A 20,215-nucleotide genomic window follows, 5' to 3' on the forward strand; every position below is an offset into this window, starting at 1 on the left:
GGAGGCCCGTGAGGGTTCAGTTTCGCCCCCTGCCCTGGAGGCAGATTCTGATCACAACTCGACAGTGGGAGGTGTCAGATCCACAGCCCAGCCTGGCGCCTTGGCCGCCCTGGGGACCTTGCCACATGAGCGAGGAAGCAGCTGGTTGGGTACCACCAAGGGGTCCGGCCCAGCTGGGCCCAAGCAGGATCCCCGGCCTGTCACGGCACCTCCTCCCTGCTTCCACGCACAGCCCCCATCGCTGCCCATTGCCTGCCTGAGCGGGCCCCGTCGCCAGTCCCTGGCTCTGATTTCCCGTCTGGCGGGTCAGCACGGGCTCTGGCCTCAGACAGACATCGGGCCCAATCCTGGCGCCTCCAGTTCCCAGCTGGGTGACCTCAGCCGGGTGGTTTCCCTCTCTGAGCCTGGTTTTCTCATTTCCAAAACTGGAATGATAAGAACGGCCACCTCCTAGGGATGTCAGGAGGATTAAATGGGTCAGTATTTGTAAAGGACGGAGAACAGTGCCTGGTCTGCACATCTCCAATATAATAAATAATGTGAAGACATTAAATAGAATTTTATTAGTGTTAAATCAATAGAATGTTAAATACATTTAAGAATAAATACAGTGAAAGGGCTCCTGGGTGGTTCGATCCGTTGAGCATATCCACCTCTTGGTTTGGGCTCAGGTTATGATCTCAGGGTCCTGGGATTGAACCCCTAGAAGAACCCTATGACAAGCCCCTTGTCGGGCTACCTGCTCAGTGGGGAGTCTGCTTGGAATTCTCTCTCTCCCTCTCTGCCCCTCCCCCAGCTCATGCTCTCTCTCTCGCTCTCTCTCAAATTAATAAATAAATCTTTAAAAAAAAAGAATAAATACATTGAAAAGGGATGTGTGGTGCCTGGCAGACAGCAGGACCCTCCCACCTAGCTGGTCCTCCCTCTACAGATCCTGTCTGTGGTCTAGTCCAGGCTTCCTGATTTCCAGGGATAACCACTCCCACCCTGGCCTGGGGGAGGCTCAGCTGAGAGCAGAGAAGGGAGGCATCCAGCACCCAGACTCCTAGGGGAGCTAGAGAAAGCCTCAGGGAGAGGGCTGCCCTAGGACCTGGGCCCACGGGTCTGCACATTCCTGTTGGCATAATGCCTGGTACATTTTAGGCGCCTGGTCCTTATGTGCGAACACACGAGCTGGCCTAAAGTCTCAGCCCGGACAGACAGACCTGTCTGAATCCAAGTTTCTCCCAGTTCCACACTTGGCGTCTCCCCACCCGCTGCAGAAGGGCACGGGCGTCAGAGACGGACTGGCGGGGCATGTTTCTCTGAACTTGGCACTGAGGGGAGAGAGCTATTCTTGGAGGGATCAGGACGTGTAGAAAATTCTCTCCCAGGTTTATTTTTTGGGTCGGGAAGGAGGAAGAGAGAAAACTAACGTGTATTGAATTAGCCGCATGTCCTTGGACTAAACGGTGCCACAGTGAGAAGGCTCTGTTGCCCCACTTCCCCTGGTAGGAGAGGGAAGCCAGAGACAGTAAGAACCAGGTCACACGGCTGGTAAATGGCAAACCTAGGACTGGGACTTTGGCTTGCCTGGCTCTGAAGCTAACAGGAACTTCCTTACGAACGCCGCCTCTTGGAGCCTAACGCCCTGCGGGAGCTGCCTGCCAGGCTCAGGAGGAGCCTCAGGACCCTCTGGGAATGAGGGAGCCATGGGGGGGGTGTCAGGCTTGAAGGGGTCCATGAAGACTCACACTCCCATGCTTCTCGTAGCTTCTGTACCAGGAGTTCTGGGTTTACACACAGCGGGGCTTGGCATAAGACCACGAGGATGGCAAAGTGAGAAAAAGCTCCCCTTTCACTCTTTCAGTACCTCTAGGGACAAAGTCTCCCGTAGATGCTGGGGTACCTTTAATGCCTCCCTAACACGTACCAATCTCTCTTTTTATTTTTTTTTAAGATTTTATTTATTTATTTGAGAGAGAGACAGTAAGAGAGAGCATGAGAGATGAGAAGGTCAGAGGAGAAGCAGACTACCCGTGGAACTGCGAGCCCGATGAGGGACTCGATTCTAGGACTCCCGGACCATGACCCGAGCTGAAGGCAGTTGCTTAACCCACTGAGCCACCCAGGTGCCCCCAATCTCTCTTTTTAAAGACAGACAACAGGGCGCCTGGATGGCTCAGTGGGTTAAAGCTTCTGCCTTCGGCTCAGGTCATGATCCCAGGGTCCTGGGATGGAGCCCCAAATCGGGCTCTCTGCTTAGCAGGGAGCCTGCTTCCTCCTCTTTCTCTCTCTGCCTGCCTCTTTGCCTACTTGTGATCTCTGTCTGTCAAATAAATAAATAAATATTAAAAAAAAAATAAAGAAAGACAGCAAGACTCAGGCTGAAAGCCTTCAGCTGACAACACTCTCTAGTTAGAATTTAATGACATTTCTGATTTTCTTCCTTTTCTTTCTTCCATTTTCACCTTCTATATAAAGGATATGCTCCTAGTCTCCTATTTGTGGTGATGACATAAAGTTTTGTTTTAGTATAATTTTTTTTAAAAAGGGTGTTTATTGGGGCGCGTGGGTGGCTCAGTGTGTTAAAACCTCTGCCTTCAGCTCAGGTCATGATCCCAGGGTTCTGGGATCGAGCCCAGCGTTGGGCTCCCTGCTCACTGGGGAGCCTGCTTCCCTTCCTCTCTCTCTGCCTGCCTCTCTGCCTACTTGTAGTCTCTGTCAAATAAATAGATAAAATCTTAAAAAAAAAAAAGGGAGTGGTGTTTATTTTAAGGGTAATGAAATAAGGGGCGCCTGGGTGACTCAGTTGGTTAAACGACGGTCTTCAGCTCAGGTCATGATCCCGGAGTCCTGAGATCGAGTCCCACAGCAGGCTCCCTGCTCAGCAGTGAGTCTACTTCTCCCTCTGACCTTTGCCCTTTCATGCTCTCTCTCTCTTCATTCTCTCTCTCCCTCAAATAAATAAATAAAAATAAAATCTTTAAAAAAAGAATAATAAAATAAGTACTAGATTACATTTTTTGCCATGGCAAAAAATCGCAAAAGCAGGAGGAGAATGACTTGCACTTGGGAAACACGACGTGGTCTCACCAGCTCATCGTACAGAGGGCAGAAGCTCTCGGTTCAGTGTCTGTGTTCGGCGACAAGTTAGTGGCCCACCAGGCATAGCCTGTCACAGACACCCCCATCCCAGACCACCACAACCACTCAGGAAAGCTGGCCTACCTCCTGCCTTGGTCTGTGGGCCTCCTCGGGGTGGAAGCAGCTTTGACAGCAGCTCTGGGCAAGCACGTTGGCCTCGGAGTGTTCACGCGGGGCATTCCCAGTGTCTTCCTGCATATTGGTTAAGTCAGGCTTAAGTAGCTCCTGCGATCCTATGGGGGGACCTGGGAAGAACGGGACGGGGGGAGAGGGCAAGGCCCAGGTGATTGGCTGGCAGCGCCCCCAGAACCCAGCCTTAGCTGCCCCCAGACAGATAAGGACTAAGGAAATAAGGTTATCCATCCATTCATGTAGCTGTTCATTCAATCACTCGGTCAACCCTCATTGAGCACCTACTATGCACCAGGCACTCTGCCAAGCACTTGCCCGGAGATTTCTAGTCATCACTGCAGTGCTGCTCAGGTGTGTTCCAAGGACACTGCATTAGACTCAGCTGAGCTGCTCACAAAATGCTCGCTCCTAGAGCTCCTGGCGGGCTCAGTCGGTGGAGCATGCGACTCTTGATCTGGGGGTTGTGAGTTTGAGCCCCACGTTGGGGAAACAGATTACTTAGAAAAAATAAAATAAAAATAAAAACATATTCCCAATTCCCTCCCCAGAGCCACCCAGTGAGAATCTCTTGGAGGTGAGGCCTGGGGTTGTGCATTTACAACAAGTTTCCCAGGCGATGTAATGCACCCCAAAGTTTGGGGACCCTGGCCTCACAGTTACCCCACAGTGTAGATAAAGTCAATGCCAATTTCAGATGAACAACTAAGGCTCACCGAGGGTCCACACCTTGCTCTAGGTCCCAGGGGCTGATCTAGATTCCAACCCAGGTCTGTGTTCCCCCCACCCTCTCGGAGGTGGAAATGAGGGGCACTGGAACACACCGCCAGTTCACACAGGTTTCTTGGGCAATGCTGGGAGTGAAGCAAAAGGCCAGCAGGTATTTTCAGAGTTGAGGACAAAGTCATGGTCAAAAGTGAACCACCTCAGGTCACACAGCAAGGAGGCAGCACGGTTTAGCCCAAAAGAAGCCCCAGTGCTCTGACTTGAGCACGGGGCCCTCCCGTCTGGGTGAGGCCACTGAGGGCTCCAGGGGCATGTCCTGGGATGGCGGAAGAAGGGGTAGACCCCAATAAAAGAGTGACTTGAAGATACCTTCCTTGCTCACAGAGAGCCCCAGGAGGCGAGTGGCACAGAAGAGGAACCCATATTCCCAAACCCCAAGCACCCTGCGGTGCCCCCCAGGTCATCTGCCCACACACCAGTCCTCACCTGGTGAGTTTCCTCCAAAGCATACGAGGACATAAGGCCTTGGTGGCCAATCTCAGCTGAGACCTGCGGAATTTCACATCCTCCCCTGGGGCAGCCAGGGCGAAGGTTCCCGGCTTCTCCACCATCAGACCTGGGGAGGTGGCAGGAGCCAGTGTGTGTGTGTGTGTGTGTGTGTGTGTGAGAGGGGTACCCACTGGCCCTTCAATCCTCCCTGGGCCATCATCTCCCCGCGACGACCCTGCCCCAGCGGTGGAAGGGGGAGCGCACCGGTCCCGCCCAGCTTGGGCGGTTCTTTCCTGCTCTGACCACATAAAGGACCATCGCCTGAGACAGAGAGGGCGGCTCATTTCCCTGGGGGCTGTTGGGAGCTCTATTTCACGTGCCCCTCACTGCTCTGGCTTCCTCCTCCTCCTTATCCCCAACCAGTTGGCAGAATCCTCTAAAATGCACATTAGGTGTGGCTGTAACAATGAAAAACCTTCGGCGGACACTCATGCCCCACCCGGAGAATGGACTCCTGGACCTCTCCAGCGGGTCACCCAGTCCCTCTCCGTATGCCTCGCCCCTCTACCTTACCCCAGTAGCGTCTTCTCCCCGCCCCCGTACCCCCTTTCCACCGCGCAGTACTACTGACCTCTGCTCCGGTTTCCACGCACAGCGGGGGCCGGGGTGGGGTGCTGGGGGTCACAGCTTCTATTTTAACAATGAATCAGAACGTTGCCCGGGAGGTGGACGAAGACCACTCCCCTGCCGCTCTTCCATAGGCTCGATCTAGGCGCCTCATTTACATAAAGGCTGCGGGATTGGGCAACCCGAGGGCAAAGGGCGGGGCGGAGGCGGGCGGCGCCCAGACGCCTCTGAGCGCGGGACCCGCCGCACGTCTAGCCTGAGCCGCTGCTGGGTCAGGGCTCCCAGGGGGACCCTTTAGAGAGCTGGCACTGATGGGCCTGGCTCCCTCTGATCTCTTCCCCGCCGGTGCACTCTCGATACAGTTCCCTGGACTGGCCTTACTCCAGATGTTGGGCTAGAGACTTAAAGTCTCTGTGCCTCAGTTTTCCTATCTGTAAAATGGGAAGAGTAGTAAGTAGAACCTGTCGGGATGAAACGAAATGCCCAGGGGTTTTAGCCTCCATTCGCTCGCTTCCACTGATGAAGAACTCACTCACAAAATGCACAACTCTCTCTCTCTCTCTCTTTTTTTTGTTTTGTTTTAAATCTGCCCCCCTTTTCTTTTTAAGATTTTATTTATTTATTTGACAGACAGAGATCACTAGTAGGCAGAGAGGCAGGCAGAGAGAGAGGAGGAAGCAGGCTCCCCGCCGAGCAGAGAGCCCGATGTGGGGCTCGATCCCAGGACTCTGAGATCATGACCTGAGCCGAAGGCAGAGGCTTAACCCACTGAGCCACCCAGGCACCCCTGCCCCCTTTTTAAGATAACATTTATTCTGTACTATGTACTGGCCCCTGTTCCAAAGTCTTCACATTCATTAGGATACAGTAACCCAAAGAGTTAAGTACCAAGATCTTCATTTCACAGCAACTAAGGACAATTAACTTGCCAGGGTCACGCAGCTAGTACGAGGCAGAGCCAAGACTAAAACCCTGGTGTGTCTGACTCCACTAGCCCCACAGAACATCTTCATTCACTAATTCACTCAGACTTTCACACATATATCTTTTTTTTAATTTTTAAAATTTTTTAAGATTTTATTTATTTATTTGACAGAGACCACAATAGGCAGAGAGGCAAAGAGAGAGGGGAAAGCAGGCTCCCTGCTGAGCAGAGAGCCTGATGCGGGGCTCCATCCCAGGATCCTGAGATCGTGACCCGAGCCGAAGGCAGAGACTTAACCCACTGAGCCACCCAGGTGCCCCTCACACGTATATCTGCTGGGCACTGGGGAGATGGCAACATGGATAAACTGTGCCTCCTGAGATGAGAACCCCACTGACCAGTAGAAGAGATAACCCCTGAACAGGTCATCCTGGCCCAGGATGGAATGCGTGGAGACTCAGTTTAGTAGTAAGGATAATGAGCTTTTAGCTTGGTCCCAGTTACCGTGAGCAAAACAGGAAGTAGTGAGACCGAGGTTTGGCATCTGGATGTAGCACTTCTTGGCTGTGTGATCTTGAGAAAGTTACTTGACCTCTCTGAGCCTGGTGTGGGTTAGACATTTGGTTTGAGTTTGAGGGTCAGGACATGGCTGGGGCACTTTAGCCACATCCCCCCACCCTCTCGCCCCCACCAATCAGTAAAACCTAGAGCTAACACAGGGTGGCCCTCCTGACGGTTCAATTCATTGAATACTTACGGAGCCCCTACTTAGTTGTGTACTGAGGATACTTAGTGAACAAAAGATTGAATCTCGTGATTCCTTAGTGCTTACATTCTAGCGGAGACAAACAGACCCCAAACAAGATAAAGATTTATTTATATATTTATTAGAGAGAGGGAGGGGGAGAGGGGCTGAGGGAGAGAGAGAATCCCAAGCAGACTCCCCGCTGAGCAGGGAGCCCAGTACAATGTGGGGCTCTTCTCGGGGCTCCATCCCACGACACTGAGATCAGGGCCTGAGCCGAGATCAAGAGTCAGGAACTCAACCCACTGAGCCGCTCAGGTGCCCCGATGCCAAACAAGATAAATAAGCAAGATATGGAGTATGAAGGCTGGTGAGAGGTGCTAAGGAGAACAATGAAGCCAGGAAGGGGGGTGGGAGTGGCTGGTGTGGGGAGGGTATTACACTTGAAATAAGGTGGGCAGGGAAGGCATCGCTGAGATGGTGACATCCGACAAAGCCCTGGGGGAGAGGGAGTGAGGCTGCCGGCCCCAGCGGGATAAACAGTCTGGCGGAGGGGGACAGAGTGGTGAGGCTGGGGAGGGGGAGGGGAGAAGGGAAAAGTCAAGGGGCAAAACAGGGGTTGTCCTGAGGGCTGTCCCTAGCTCTGGAGCCGCCTGGCTAGGCCCTGAGGGCAGGAGGGGACAGCAGGCAGGTGGGCAGTAGCCAGCAGATTGGAGGAGAGATGACTGGAAGGAGGAAGGAGGAGGGGGCCAGGGAGCTCTGGGGACTGTTGGAAGAGGTCGCCCTCTTGGGGGTGGGGAGACAGTGGTTCTAAGAGTGGTTGAGGATAACAGTCCCTCCTTTTCCCAAGGGGGCAAAGCCGGCCTCTCTGCATACACAGTCGGGTTTCTCCCAACACCTCCCTGCGATGAGAAGGATGGCCCTCACCATCCACATCGTGTAGCAGTGAAACTCAGGCCGAAGCAAGTTGCCCAAAGCCGCTCAGTTACTTGTTGACAGAGCCTGGTCTAAAAAACACACTCCCGGAGTCCTGTGGGGTGGCTCAGATGACTCAGGGTTAAGGACGCAAGGCAGCCAGGGCAGCGCAGGTCACCCTTGTCACCATTTATTCTGGTGACACTACCCGCCTTCTGCTCCCTGCAGGGTCTGCGCCTGCTCACCTCCACCTTTTCTCATGCTCTTCCCCGTGGCCAGGATTCGCGGGCAGGATGGTCGTGGCTGAACCACGAAGTGGATGCTTCTGGCCCCACTCCACCCTTCTGACCTCAGTTTCCTCCCAGCCCACCCTGTCCACAGGCCTGGCGGAGGATCCCGCGCTGTGTGCGGGCCAGGTAGACATGCCGGAGCAGAAGCAGGAAGGCCCGAGTGTCCCACAGGCTCACCAGGGCTGACTCCAGTCCATGGCGACCCTGGGAAGGGGTGATCGGGTGCAGCCAAGCCTGCTTTTACTGAAGAAGCCAGAAACCCGAACTTCCACATGAAATCGGCGAAGTCAACCTATTTTGGTTTTGGTTTTCACCTCAAAAAATTGGGTAAACGTTCAGAATTGTTCCCTTCCGCAGAAATCTTCTTCTTCTTTTTAAAATTTTATTATTTATTTGACAGAGATCACAAGTAGGCAGAGGGGCAGGCGGTGGGGGGAGGGAGGAAGCAGTCTCCCCGCTGAGCAGAGAGCCCGATGCGGGGCTCGATCCCAGGACCCTGGGATCATGACCTGAGTCAAAAGCAGAGGCTTTAACCCACTGAGCCACCCAGGCACCCCTCTTCTTCTTTTTTTTAAAGATTTTATTAATATATTTGAGGAGAGATGGAGAGAGAGAGAACATGAGTAGGGGAAGGGGCAGAGGGAGAGGGAGAAGCAGACTCTCCACTGAGCAGGCAGCCGGAGGTGGGGCTCAATCCCAGGACCCCGGGATCATGATCTGAGCCGAAGGCAGATGCTCAATGGACTTAGCCACCCAGGCACCCCTAATCAAGCTGTTTTTAAATACTCCGAGTCAAACCAAACTAATGTTCAGGCATTCTATCCTATGCAGTGTCTCTGAAATGGTAAATCACAGATTTTTCATTCCCTTAGTGATAACTTAAATGGCACGCCCTCCAGGAAGCCCTCCCTGGCTTCCCCAGCGTTAGGTAAGGTCTCACTGCACTGAGCAGAGATCCTGTGCAGGACCCACATGGCTCCTGGAGTGTCTTTCCCATTCTGGACCTTGTGAGGGCGCCCCTCAAAGGTAAGACTCAGCTTGCTCCGCCAGTCAGGCAGTATTAATGTCTGTATCTAGGGAGTGACCTGCTTCCTGAGGGGGCTACCTCTATATACCTCACCTGCAAAATGGGCTTAATGGAATTGCCCAGCCTGTGGGGTTACCTTGAGAATTCAGTGAGTTAAACCCTGTAAAGAGTGGCTGGTATAATGGGATGCTTGGTTGGCTCAGTCGGTTAAGCTGCTGCCTTCGGCTCAGGTCATGATCCCAGGGTCCTGGGATGGAGTCCTGCATTAGGCTCCTTGCTCAACGGGGAGCCTGCTTCTCTCTCTGCCTCTGACTGCCACCTGCTTGCTTGTGTGCGTTCTCTCTCCCCCACCCCCGCAACAAATAAATAAAATCCTAAAAAAAAAAAAAAGAGTGGTTGGTATACAGTAAGTGCTCAATAAATGCTACCATTATCCTCTTTCCTCCACTGAGTCCCTACAGCTACAGCTCATGAAATGTAAATCGCTGGAGGGCAGGGACCACCCTTTCTTGCTCATCAATGTACCCCAGTGACTGGGACTTCAGAGGCGCTCAATAAATGCGTGGTGAGAGAGTGAATGGCTGCCTGCATGAAAGGAGGGCCTCCCAGCCTCTTCCGGAATAACGACAACACGGTCTTGGAGCCTCCACACTGAAACCAGGGAGATCTCTCTAAATCAATCACTGACCCTGACTTGCCCCTGGTGACTCCCCAGCCCCACCTCAAGGGCTCCTACTGCCCACAGGATAAGGGTCTATGTCCTCAGCTCAAGTTTGAGGCCTTTCAGGGTCTGGGGCCCATGGGCCTCTACAGCTGCTTCCCCTCTGACCACTCCCCACCTTTACTCACCAGGGCCCTTTATCCACCCATCCCCTCCCTCAGCTGCCTGGCCAACCCAGATCATCTTTCAAGATTCAGATCAAGGATCACCTCCTCTCGGAAGCCTTCTTGGATGCCTTCCTCTCTGCCTCTGGACTGTAAGGAAGCCTGCTCTCTGACACTGTTGAACTCCTGACCTCCAGAGGGACGTCCATGTGTCTGTCCCTCTTTGGGATGCAAGGACCATGTCTTATTAGCTGTGACAGATAACTTCAGACATTATGTAAGTGGAGACTCAGTTTTCTCACCTATCAAATGGAGTTAATTTCCACTTTGCCATGCTTCTGAGTTAGTAACGTGACCGGCACGTGAGAAGTGCTTGATAAATTCCTTTCCCATCTGCTCTCTTTTGGTTGTTATTTGGCAATCGTGCTAACTAGGGTGCAAGGGAGAGGGCGAAGTTCGCACAGGAGAGATGGATGTGGTGAAGGGAAGGGGAAAAACAAAAAGAAAAACAGATTCAGAAGCTTGCAGACAGGCAAACATGGCAGTGCGGTCAAGAAAATTCTAGAACAGATTATTCCAAGCGTTATTGGGAGCCCCTGTGGGGTGGGGGATTGGGTCCCATGTCACTCAGGCAGGACTGGCTCAGGACCTATGGGGAGCCGGGCCCTGTGCCAGGGGCAGACGCAGCAACTTCAGAGAGACCCAACTTCTCAGAAGGCTCATGGTCTGCTAGTGGGGACAGACATAAGCGGGTGACGATGTGTTCAGTGTTTACAAGAAGGAAACACAGTGTCACTGGAGCCCATGTTGGGAGCGGGTGGGGACAGATTCCCAGGGCTGGAGGAGGGATCAGGGAAGGCTTCTCTGAGGAGGTGGCTCACAGGCAGAGCGAGAAAGGCGTGAGCAGACTGTGAACATCTAAGGGGCAACTCTGACATCTGCAAGGTGTCAACTCAAGACTTGGAGGACTTTTGTCATGCTGGTGCCGCTCACAATAGAACAGACAGGGAGGTCTCCAGCTCAGGACGAACTGGGAACCCCAGGCCAGAGCCACTGAGGTCGACAGTTCAAACCTGGGGGCTCTCAGCCTCTGAGGTCCGGGGGACTTCGGAGAGGAGGAAAGGCTCAGCTTCCCTGGCATGGAACCCTCTTCTCTACAGCTCCGGGCCCAGGCGGGCAGGGCCAGCAGGTTGCCCACTCATCCCCCTTGCGGAGGGCTCAGCCGCCCGAAAATACATCCTACCCGGGAGGGTCTTTCCTATACTGCACTGAGAGGCTGGGCTCCTTCTGGTAGCATCGGGGAAGTTCACCGCAGTAACCAAAGAACAGAAAAGCAAGTGTCTGCTGTGGCTTTGGGTCCGTACAGCTGGGTCATGACAGTCCTTTCCTTATATATCTGGCTTCTGTGGGAGCCTCTGCTGCTTGTCCCAAGATTTTTATTTGCGAGACAGAGAGAGATAGAGTGCCAGTGAGAGAAAGAGCACGGGCAGCATGGAAGGGCAGAGGGAGAGGAAGCAGATTTCCCAGGGCTCCATCCCAGGACTCAGGGGATCATGACCAGAGCCACCCAGGCGCCCCACACAACCCTCAATTCTTATTTGGGAACATGGGTCCCCAGAACGAACCACAGGACCCAGCCTTCCCCACAGCCAGGAGCTCCCTCTTCCTCCTACCCCTTGTCTTTGCCTTCTGCCCAACCAATGGCACAAGACAAGCGTCAAATGTTCTTAAAAGAAGGGACATGTTCTTCAACCCTTCCTCCTTCCTGCTGGCTGAAAGGCAAGTATGATGGCTGGAGCTCAAGCAGCCATCTTGGACCATGAGGTGGAAGCCATGGGTTGAAAATGGCACAAAACAAAGAGCTAAAAGCCTGCCGTCCCAGCCCCCCAAGCTCCCATGCCCCCGGCTCCAGGCTAGTTATCTCCCTGTTAACCTCTTATATAAGCCAGTTGTTTTTTTAAAATTTGTTTTTTATTGTATACAGCTAAACTGAATCCTTCTTTACACTGCTCCTAGAAGCCCCAAGGCCAGGAGGCCCACCAGATGGGAGAGCGGCAAGGAAAGAATCCTGTGTGGAGCACGGAGAGAGGGGCTCCGGGGAGAAAAGGCAAGTCCTCCAGGGGGTTCTGATTCCACCACCTCCGATCCCAAGATGGACAAAATCACTGACTCAGTCTCCTTGGTCTGCTGTGAGAACTGACGGTGCACACAGAAGAAAGCGAATGAGAATTTAATACTTGTAAACATCACAACGTGTAGATCTAAATGGTAAGTGACCCTGTGGCACTGGGGACAGGAGAAGAGACGTGGGTCAGCCACCACAGGGGCCAGCAGAGGCCGGGCGCGCGCACGCCGCAGGTGCTCCTGCGGGATGCCAGGGGCTGCGGGAGATGGCTCGTGCTCAGGGCTCCTGTCAGCCTCGGGGGGGGGGGGGTGTCTTGACTTCTTACATGTGGGGATATGCCCAGAGAGGTCAGCACAGCAAAGTGCCCACACGGAGGCCAAGTGACAGAGTGAGGATTCAAAGCCATGCCCACCCCTGTGTAATCCCTTAGGCCCAGGATGTGTTCTGCTCCCGGTGGGGGTGGGCGAGGGCAAGGCTCACACTCCCTGCCCAGGGTTGAGCACCAGAAGCACCGGGAGAGCTTGCTAGCAGGCCCCACCCTCTGCCCAGGATGGATGCAGCCCAGCAGAGCGAGTCGCCCCACCCGAAGAACAGAGAGGCTAGCAGGAAGAGCCGGCCAAAGGACCAGGTCACAGCGCCTCCCACCCATTAAGCCCGAGCTTGGCGTTCCCATGTCCAGGTGTGGCGTTCGCGCAGGCACCAGACAGCGGGTCTGGATGGTGACACGGGAGAGTGCCAGTCCCCCTGAGACACAGCCTACGGAGCCCCTGTTCCTGAGCCTCCCTGACGGCAGCCCTCCCTGGGCTGAGCAGAAAGACCTGCTTGGGACTTCAGCTCCCCTCCTGCCAGCACCCGCACCCCCGCTGCCACCCCGGGGCCAGGTGGGACTTGTTGCTTCTCCTGTCACCTTCCCCGTCTCTCACTGGTCCCGAGTTGGGTGGGGAATGCTCCTGGAACGCACCTGCTCCCACCACTTCAGTTCCGGCTGAGACCAGCGAGGCCAGGAAGGGACAGACCCAGAGTCTGTCCAGTGATGGGCGGAGTCTGGCACGGCGCCCCGCCCCTGGCCCAGCAGTGGCTTCTCCCACTGGCGAGGTGACTGGATTCTACCACTTTCTCACACCCACATGGACACTGCTGGACCGAGAGGGTGGAGCACCTGACCCTTTCATCCGCCTCAGAAGCTGGGCCCTGGCATGTGGCGTCAGGGTCAAGGACAAACAGACCACGAGCGCGCTCAGTTTCAGAAATCTGATGAGGGCTCCGTGGGGACACAGGTGGGAAGATGACCCCGATTCGGTTCTGAAGGCTCCTCCCACCGGGAGCCACCTCTCAGCTGCCTGCCCCCTCCCCGAGTCCCAGCTCCAGGCCACAGGTGCTGGCCTCCCAGGCCTGGGCCGCAGAGTCACTCCCTCGGGGCTGGGTTCCTGGGAAAGCCAAGCTTTCAGCCCGGGCTGGGCACAGCCTGGTTCTCGGGGCTCACTCTGCGCTGTGCCGGGCCGTGCCTGTCAGCCGGCGGCGCTGGGTCTTGCTCGTACGGGTGGCACTTGGGGGCTTCTTGGTGGAGTCCGGGGCCCGTCGGGGACGTTTCCTCTTGGTCTTTTTGCGGCTGTGTGCGTGCAGTGATGCGGTGAGAGCGGAGATCCTGTAGGAGGGTGCAAGGCTGGTGAGGCTGGGGTGCATTTACTCTGTGGAGACAGGGGCGTGCGTGGAAGGTTGGGCTGGGGGAGCACGGACTGCCTGACTCACGGAGAAAGTCAGTACGGGCCTTGAATGCCAGGAGTACCAAATCCATGCCAAAGGCAGCTGCTCTGATCCCAGACGGCCTGCCAGTTCCTTGGCTCATAAAAAGGGCCCTTACCACAGGCACTAAGGGCACCCAGGGATGGCCACTGTTGGGGAGCAGGGATGGGGAATAGGGAGGAGGGACACTAGACAGGCAGAGCAGAGTCGCTGCCCCATGCCACCAGCCACAGGCCAGCCAGAGGTGGTTCCTCCGGCCCCATCCACTGTCAGTCACGAAGGGGCAGTAGCCTAGGGGAGGACAGGCCAGGGCTCACCGCTGGGACAGGAGGGGATCTCTGGATTTCCGGGGTAAGGCTCTGGTCGGCTTTTCCGTGGAGGACACCTCTTCCTCGGGCCTGTGGCCAGTCCCTTGCTAAAGAAGCAGAGAACAAGGACTGTCACACAGAGCGGCAGATCGCGGGGCCTGACACCAGCTGTCCCGGCTCTGCCGGGGAGGGGCCCGGCCTGCTGCCTGGAGGCCCGGCTCAGGGCTCGGAGAAGGCCACGGTGGACAAGGCACGCACAGCCCTGCAGCAGAGATGACGCAGGAGGAGCCGAGTTTCCCAGCCTCGTGCCCCTCTTCCTCCAGCTGTGAGCGTCCACACGTCCGCTGCAGGCGGAGGCCGGGAGGACTCAGAAGAATGAGCATGAGATAGAGAAGGAGCGGGAGCGCGGTAGGGACGCCAGAAGCACTGGTTCCAGGCTCCTCCGTGACAGGAGACGTGCCTTGCCGTGGACTGGGGATGGACAGGGACTGAAATGCCCGTCCCACCCAGACGGACGCTGCTCCGAGAGAAACAACCGTTTCGAGAGATGGTACTTCACTGGGAGGCTTTTTGATTCTTTTAGTGACATTCTGCTCTATTGCTTTCCTTTTTTCTTTTTAACTTTTAAGACCTTTTAATTTTGTTTTTGTTGTCGCTGTTTTGAGAGCTTATTAGGCGGTGCTGACCATGTTAACATTTCCCTCGCGCTTCCAAAGCCTCTCCCTCGCTCATGCGCCCCAGCAGCTCCCCAGCAGCTTGTCCCCGCCACCGAGGGGGAACACCGGGTCACACCAACTCAAGCAAAACAACACAACACGCTGCTGCTTCACCTGAAAGCAGTGCTTTCCTGTGCCCTTTCTGGAAGGCTCGGTGGCTCCCGAGTCAGGGCCCACCGAGTGCTTTTAAAAAGGGGATCCTGGGGCACCTGGGTGGCATAGTCAGTTAAGCGTCTGCCTTCAGCTCAGGTCGTGATCCCAGGGTCTGGGGATTGAGCCCCACATTGGGCTCCCTGCTTGCCAGGAAGCCTGCTTCTCCCTCTCCCACTCTGCCTGCTGTGTTTCTCCCTATCAAATAAATAAATAAAATCTCAAAAAATAAATAAATAAAAGGGGGACCCTTTTTTCTTTTTTAAATGTTGGTTGCAGGGGCGCCTGGGTGGCTCAGTGGGTTAAAGCCTCTGCCTTCGACTCAGGTCATGATCTCAGGGTCCTGGGATGGAGCCCTGCATCCGGCTCTCTGCTCGGCGGGAAGCCTGCTTCCTCCCTCTCTCTCTCTGCCTGCCTCTCTGCCTACTTGTGATTTCTGTCTGTCAAATAAATAAATAAAATCTTTAAACAAATAATTAAATGTTGGTTGCAATCTGCGAGTACCTCCCCACTCACAGCTTGCAAACTCCGGGCTCGTGCGCATGGCCGGGCCGTGTTACTGCTGTGCCCGCGCATGGAGTGACCACCACACACCACTATCGCTGGCGCTTCCCTTGGATGAACCACTTTTACACTCTCAGCAATCCCATGGGACAGGTGCCATCAGCCAGGACTCCCCCACCACACCCCCTCCCAACTTGCTGGCGAAGACACCTGCCCACGTGCCCACAGCTGCTGCGTCACGGAACCGGCTTCGACAAGCCCCAAGGTCGGGGATTTTGTCCAGGCCGGAAAGAGGGCCCAGGAGGGAAAGAGCCCCTCGCACTGGAATCCCCGTAATAGGGGGCAGCACTCAGCACCCCCGACAGGCCCGTCTGCACCTGGGACCCGTCTTCCCTAGGGCTGGAAGCTATACCCACCTCCGGTGGAGGCAGTCCCAGCAGCCGGGCGCCCGAGAGGTCTAGGTCGCTGATGGTGGTCACGGTGACCGTGTGGTTGGGGTGGTCATACTGCACCGACTCCGTCTTTGCTGTCACCAGCCTGTCCAGTTCATCTGCCTCCTCTGCGCAAGGTGGGCACAGAACCGGGTCTCAGCCTCAGAGCGCACATAACCAGACTCTCACCCCCTGCCCGGCCCTAGAGTGCAGTGGCCCCTCTCCTCTATGGGAGACTGTCCAAGAAGTCACCGGCTCCAGAGTCCGGCCCGCAGATAAATGTAAACAATTCCACTCCCCCCCGTGATGCTCCGGGGAGACCTCAGACACAGGTCCTCCCTGTGTCTGATCCACTCACTTTTAGAGGTCACTGAAGACCACCCCTGGCCCTTGCCTCACCACCAAGACCCCTAGAGCTAGGGAAGTTAGCTTCTGACCAGCCCCCACATCTCTCCGCTTCCACCCACCAAAGGATAAATAAGCTTAGGCCTCTTGGCCTGACACCCAAGGTCAGGGCCAAGACAGGACTTACCCAGAGCCTCCTCTCTCTCTGCCAGCATCTTCAAGTATTCCTGATGCCGCTGAAACCAAAAGGGAAGGGAACACAGTTGAGTATGGCCTCTCCTGCCAACCCCAGGCCGGAGCGCTGTTCGTCTCCAGGGTGAGTGAGACCATGAATGACTGACTCCTGGTGAAACACCAGAAGATTCCATCCTCAACCTTCCCCACCAGGGCCCACCATGATTCTACCTGTACAGACTGCTCCCCATGCCTTCCCTCATTCCTGCAGACGCCCCTATTAAGGCCATCCAAGGATGTAAATCCCTTAAGAGTCACATTTTATACACACACACTCTCTTTCCCTCCCTACCCCCCTTCCCGCACCCTTCTCCGCCCTTTGCACCTCCTCCCGGAGCTTCTTTTGCTCCTCCTTGAGCCGATGCTTGATCTCCTCAATGGCTGCCTTCTTCCGCTCTACCTTCCTCTTATGGAAGCCAGTCAGGTACTCCCTGCAGGAGAGAGGCATGGAAGAGTCAGGAGGAGACACAAGGAAAGGCTCATGCCAGGAAGAGAAAAACCACTAATACCGTACCGCTACAAAAACGTACACAGGGGCACCTGGAGGCCTCGGTTGGTTAAGCGTCTGCCTTTGGGCAGGTCAAGGTCCCAGGGTCCTGGGATCGAGTCCCGCATCAGGAGGAGTCGGCTTCTCTCTCTCCTTCTGCTCGTCCTCGCCCCCACCCATGCCGCTTCTGTGTGCTCGCTCTCTCTCTCAAATAGATTTTTAAAAAGTGTATGTGTTACCTCATGTATTCCTCACAACAATCTATGCGGTAGGTACCGATCCCCATTTTACGGGTGGGGACACTGAGGCACAGAGAAGCTAGGCTATTTACCGAAAGTCATAGAGACTGTAAGGTTAGGAGAAAGAGGGAGATGCTGCCTTTTCCACCCACCTTCCTCCAGAGCTCTCGGCCTCAGGTAACAGGGCCAGGCACGTGGGCAGGACAGGTGGGGCCGCTTCTAGGTTGCCAGATTCCTTGACCCAGTCAAGGAATTAGCCACTTCTAGTAGGCTCTTAAGGACACCCTCACCCAGACGTCCACAAACTTTCCACTGGACTGGCACCCCATTTCCCCAGGACACCTGCCCTGCCCCGACCCATCTGTAGGGCCGGTGGGTGCCCCCTCTCCCCGCATTCTCCTCCCCTATCTGATCTGGGCTCCTTCTCATCTCTCTAGTGCTGGCTGCCCCATTTCCAAAGTTTCCGGAAAAAGTTTCAACACTAGGCTTTTCGCTGACCCACTACCACATGGCAAAGTGGCGCTCTGAGCGGGAAACATCTGATGGACCGGACGCTGAGGCTTAGGGGTGCAGCTCGGGGTCCTGAGATCCGGCACCCACACATCGAAGGAACTCAGGACACTCTGATGAGGGCATAAATCAACTTAAGCCACACTCATCTCACTCCCTCCTCATTCATCAACAACAGCTGAGTCTACCGCGTGGGGGGCCGCCGGGCTGGGCCCCGGACGTCGAAGCCTCAGCTCCGGGTCCCCATACCCGCCCTCTCGCTGCGCACACCGCAGGAGCCCCGCCAGCCCGGGCGCGGAGCGAGCGAAGGGAGGGCGGGGCGGGCGATTCCATCCCCCGGGTGCGGGGGCCGAGCGCGGCCGCTTCCATTCCGCAGGGGAGGGGGATGTCGGAGGGGAGCCGGGCCACGCCGCGAGGGCGGGGCCGGAAGGGACCTCTGCGTGAGCATCAGCTGCCCGCCCCAGCCGGCGGCCCCAAGGAAATCCGCTCCAGCCCTGGCACTCACCGCCGCTTCTCTTCATCAAAGCTGAGAACGAGCCGCGGCCGCCGGTCGTCGCCATCTCGCTTCTTCTTCTTGTTGCGGCCCATAGCGGCGAGGCCTTCGGCGGCGCAGTTCCAGCACCCTCAGACACTTCCGGGTGTCTCGTTCTTAGCCTCTCGGGCACGTCTCGCACTTACGCTCCTCAGTTCCGTTGCTCAGGCTCCGCCTTTTAAAGGGGCCGCGGAGCCCGCCTCCAGGTGCTTGCCTTCTGAGTGTAACAATCAGATACCTACACCACCCCCCACCCCCCCCCCCCCCGCCCCGGTGATTCCTAACCCCAGTACCTCTCCTCGACCAGCAACGGTGAAAGAGACGTTCCAGAGTTTAGCACGGTGCCTGGGCAAGCAGTAGCCGCTCAATACGGAGTTATTAGCAAGTGGCCAAATATTGCTGATCGTACTTCTGATTCTGATGTCAAATCGTTAGTGGTCTCCAAGAACCCATTTCTGGCGCCACACTGCCTGGATTAGAATCCTGGTACCCCCAATTACAGCTGTGGTTCTACACCGATTGCCTTCGCTTGGCCACAATTACCCTATTTGTAAAATAGGGATAATTATAGTGACTTTGGTAGGGTTGTGCAAGGCAATGGTTTTCAAACTTTGGCGTTTATCAGGATCCCCTGGAGGGCTTGCTGAAACCCAGACCGCTCGGCCCCACCCTAGAGTTTCTGATTCGGCGGGTCTGCAGTGAACCCCGTAATCTGCAACGCTAACAAGTTCTCAGGGGATGTTGGTACTGCTGGCCCACAGACCACATTGTGAGAACCACGATGAGGAGGACACGTGAGCTGTGTAACATTGCGTGTAAGTAACACAATCCACACTTGTGTTTGCTACACAAGTCATTCTCCCCACTCTGTGCCTCCGTTTCCCCAGGTATGGCATGGGGGTGTCATAATAACACAACCTTTACGGAAGATGAGCACGGTTGTGTGAAGGCATTCAGTAAAACACCACCTGAAGGGGAATCTTAGTAACTGGGATCCTATGCCTGAACGCCCCACTCTCAATTTTCATCCCTGCAGCGGCGCTGCAGAGGGACGGCTGCCCTCGCCTTGAAGGACTGGCCAGTCTGGCAGGGCTGGCGATCATTACAGCGTTGGGGATGGTACCTCTCCCGCGGGGAGCCCAGGAGGCTGCCGGAGCGCCATCAGAGGAGGTGACCCCAGAACGGGCTGAGATTAGGGATATCTGAGGAATATCAGACTCTTAAAGCCCAGCCCCCCCCCCTTCTTGGACAAGTGACTGGAGCCCAGAGATAAGTAAGCATACATGTATTAAGCACCTACTGTGTGCTAAGCACCCAGAGAAGGGACCTACCTGTTCTCTCAGAGAATGGAGGCAACTTATCAGGGGTTACAGGGCTGGTCTGTCTCCTCCTGTGCTGAGGAATGTTCTCAGGGTCTCCTGTGGATTATTCCAGTGAATCCTCACAAGGGCCCTGTGAGGTTGGTGCTTGTACCTTCCCTTCCTTCCTCTCTCTTTTTATTTTATTTAAAGGTATTTATTTATTTATTTAGTTATTTGAGAAAGAGTGAGCAAGAAAGAAAGAGGGAGTGTGCAAGCAGGAGCTGGGAGAGGGGCAGAGGGAGAGGGAGAAGCAGGCTCCCCGCTGAACAGGGAGTCCCATGGAGGGCTCCATCCTAGGACCCTGAGATCATGACCTGGGCGGAAGGCAGACGCTTAACCGACTGAGCCCCCCAGGCGGCCCTCTTTCTTTAGTTTTAGACTTTTTTTTGAGTTATCTCTACACCCAACGAGGGGCTTGAACTTACCATCCCGAGATCAAGAGTGTCGTGCTGCCCCAAGACAGCCAGCTGGCCCTCTTGGTGCTGCTTCCGACCCCATTATAGAGGGGAGGAAAGGGAGCCTCAGGCAGGGAAGTCGCCCGGTAGGTAAGTGGTGTAGGGAGCCATTCCCTGGCTGCTGCCTTCGCTGAGCTTCCAGGCTAGGGAGAGCGGGGAGCTCTGGGCGGTTGGTTGGCCCTTGTAGCCCACCTAGCCCTCACTGCCTGTCTGCCCCCCGGGGGTGGGGGTTGCAGAGCGCTCCGGGAGGC

The 20,215-nt window shown here is 55.5% G+C and overlaps 2 protein-coding genes and 1 non-coding gene across 3 annotated transcripts in view; all 3 read right to left on the reverse strand.

Moving 5' to 3' along the window:
- Window positions 1–3,324, reverse strand: part of LOC123946966 (TRIO and F-actin binding protein) — a 52,185-nt gene extending 48,861 nt beyond the window's left edge. Inside the window, exon 1 of the mRNA XM_046012872.1 lies at window positions 3,211–3,324. Coding sequence (XP_045868828.1) covers window positions 3,211–3,324 — 114 coding nt within the window. The remainder of the gene's footprint in view (window positions 1–3,210) is intronic.
- Window positions 3,325–11,536: 8,212 nt separating this feature from the next.
- On the reverse strand, window positions 11,537–18,252 carry NOL12 (nucleolar protein 12). Its single transcript, XM_046014028.1, has 6 exons — window positions 18,122–18,252; window positions 16,706–16,811; window positions 16,334–16,382; window positions 15,787–15,929; window positions 14,010–14,107; window positions 11,537–13,594 (listed from the first exon to the last, which is right to left on the reverse strand). The coding sequence occupies exons 1-6, from the start codon at window positions 18,202–18,204 to the stop codon at window positions 13,429–13,431; spliced, it is 645 nt and encodes a 214-aa protein (XP_045869984.1). The 5' UTR covers window positions 18,205–18,252; the 3' UTR covers window positions 11,537–13,428.
- On the reverse strand, window positions 14,782–14,912 carry LOC123947824. Its single transcript, XR_006819854.1, has one exon. It is a non-coding gene; the product is annotated as a small nucleolar RNA SNORA21 (small nucleolar RNA).
- Window positions 18,253–20,215: the final 1,963 nt, after the last annotated feature.

The sequence above is a fragment of the Meles meles genome, chromosome 7 (genome assembly GCF_922984935.1).
Source record: "Meles meles chromosome 7, mMelMel3.1 paternal haplotype, whole genome shotgun sequence".
Lineage (NCBI taxonomy): Eukaryota > Metazoa > Chordata > Mammalia > Carnivora > Mustelidae > Meles > Meles meles.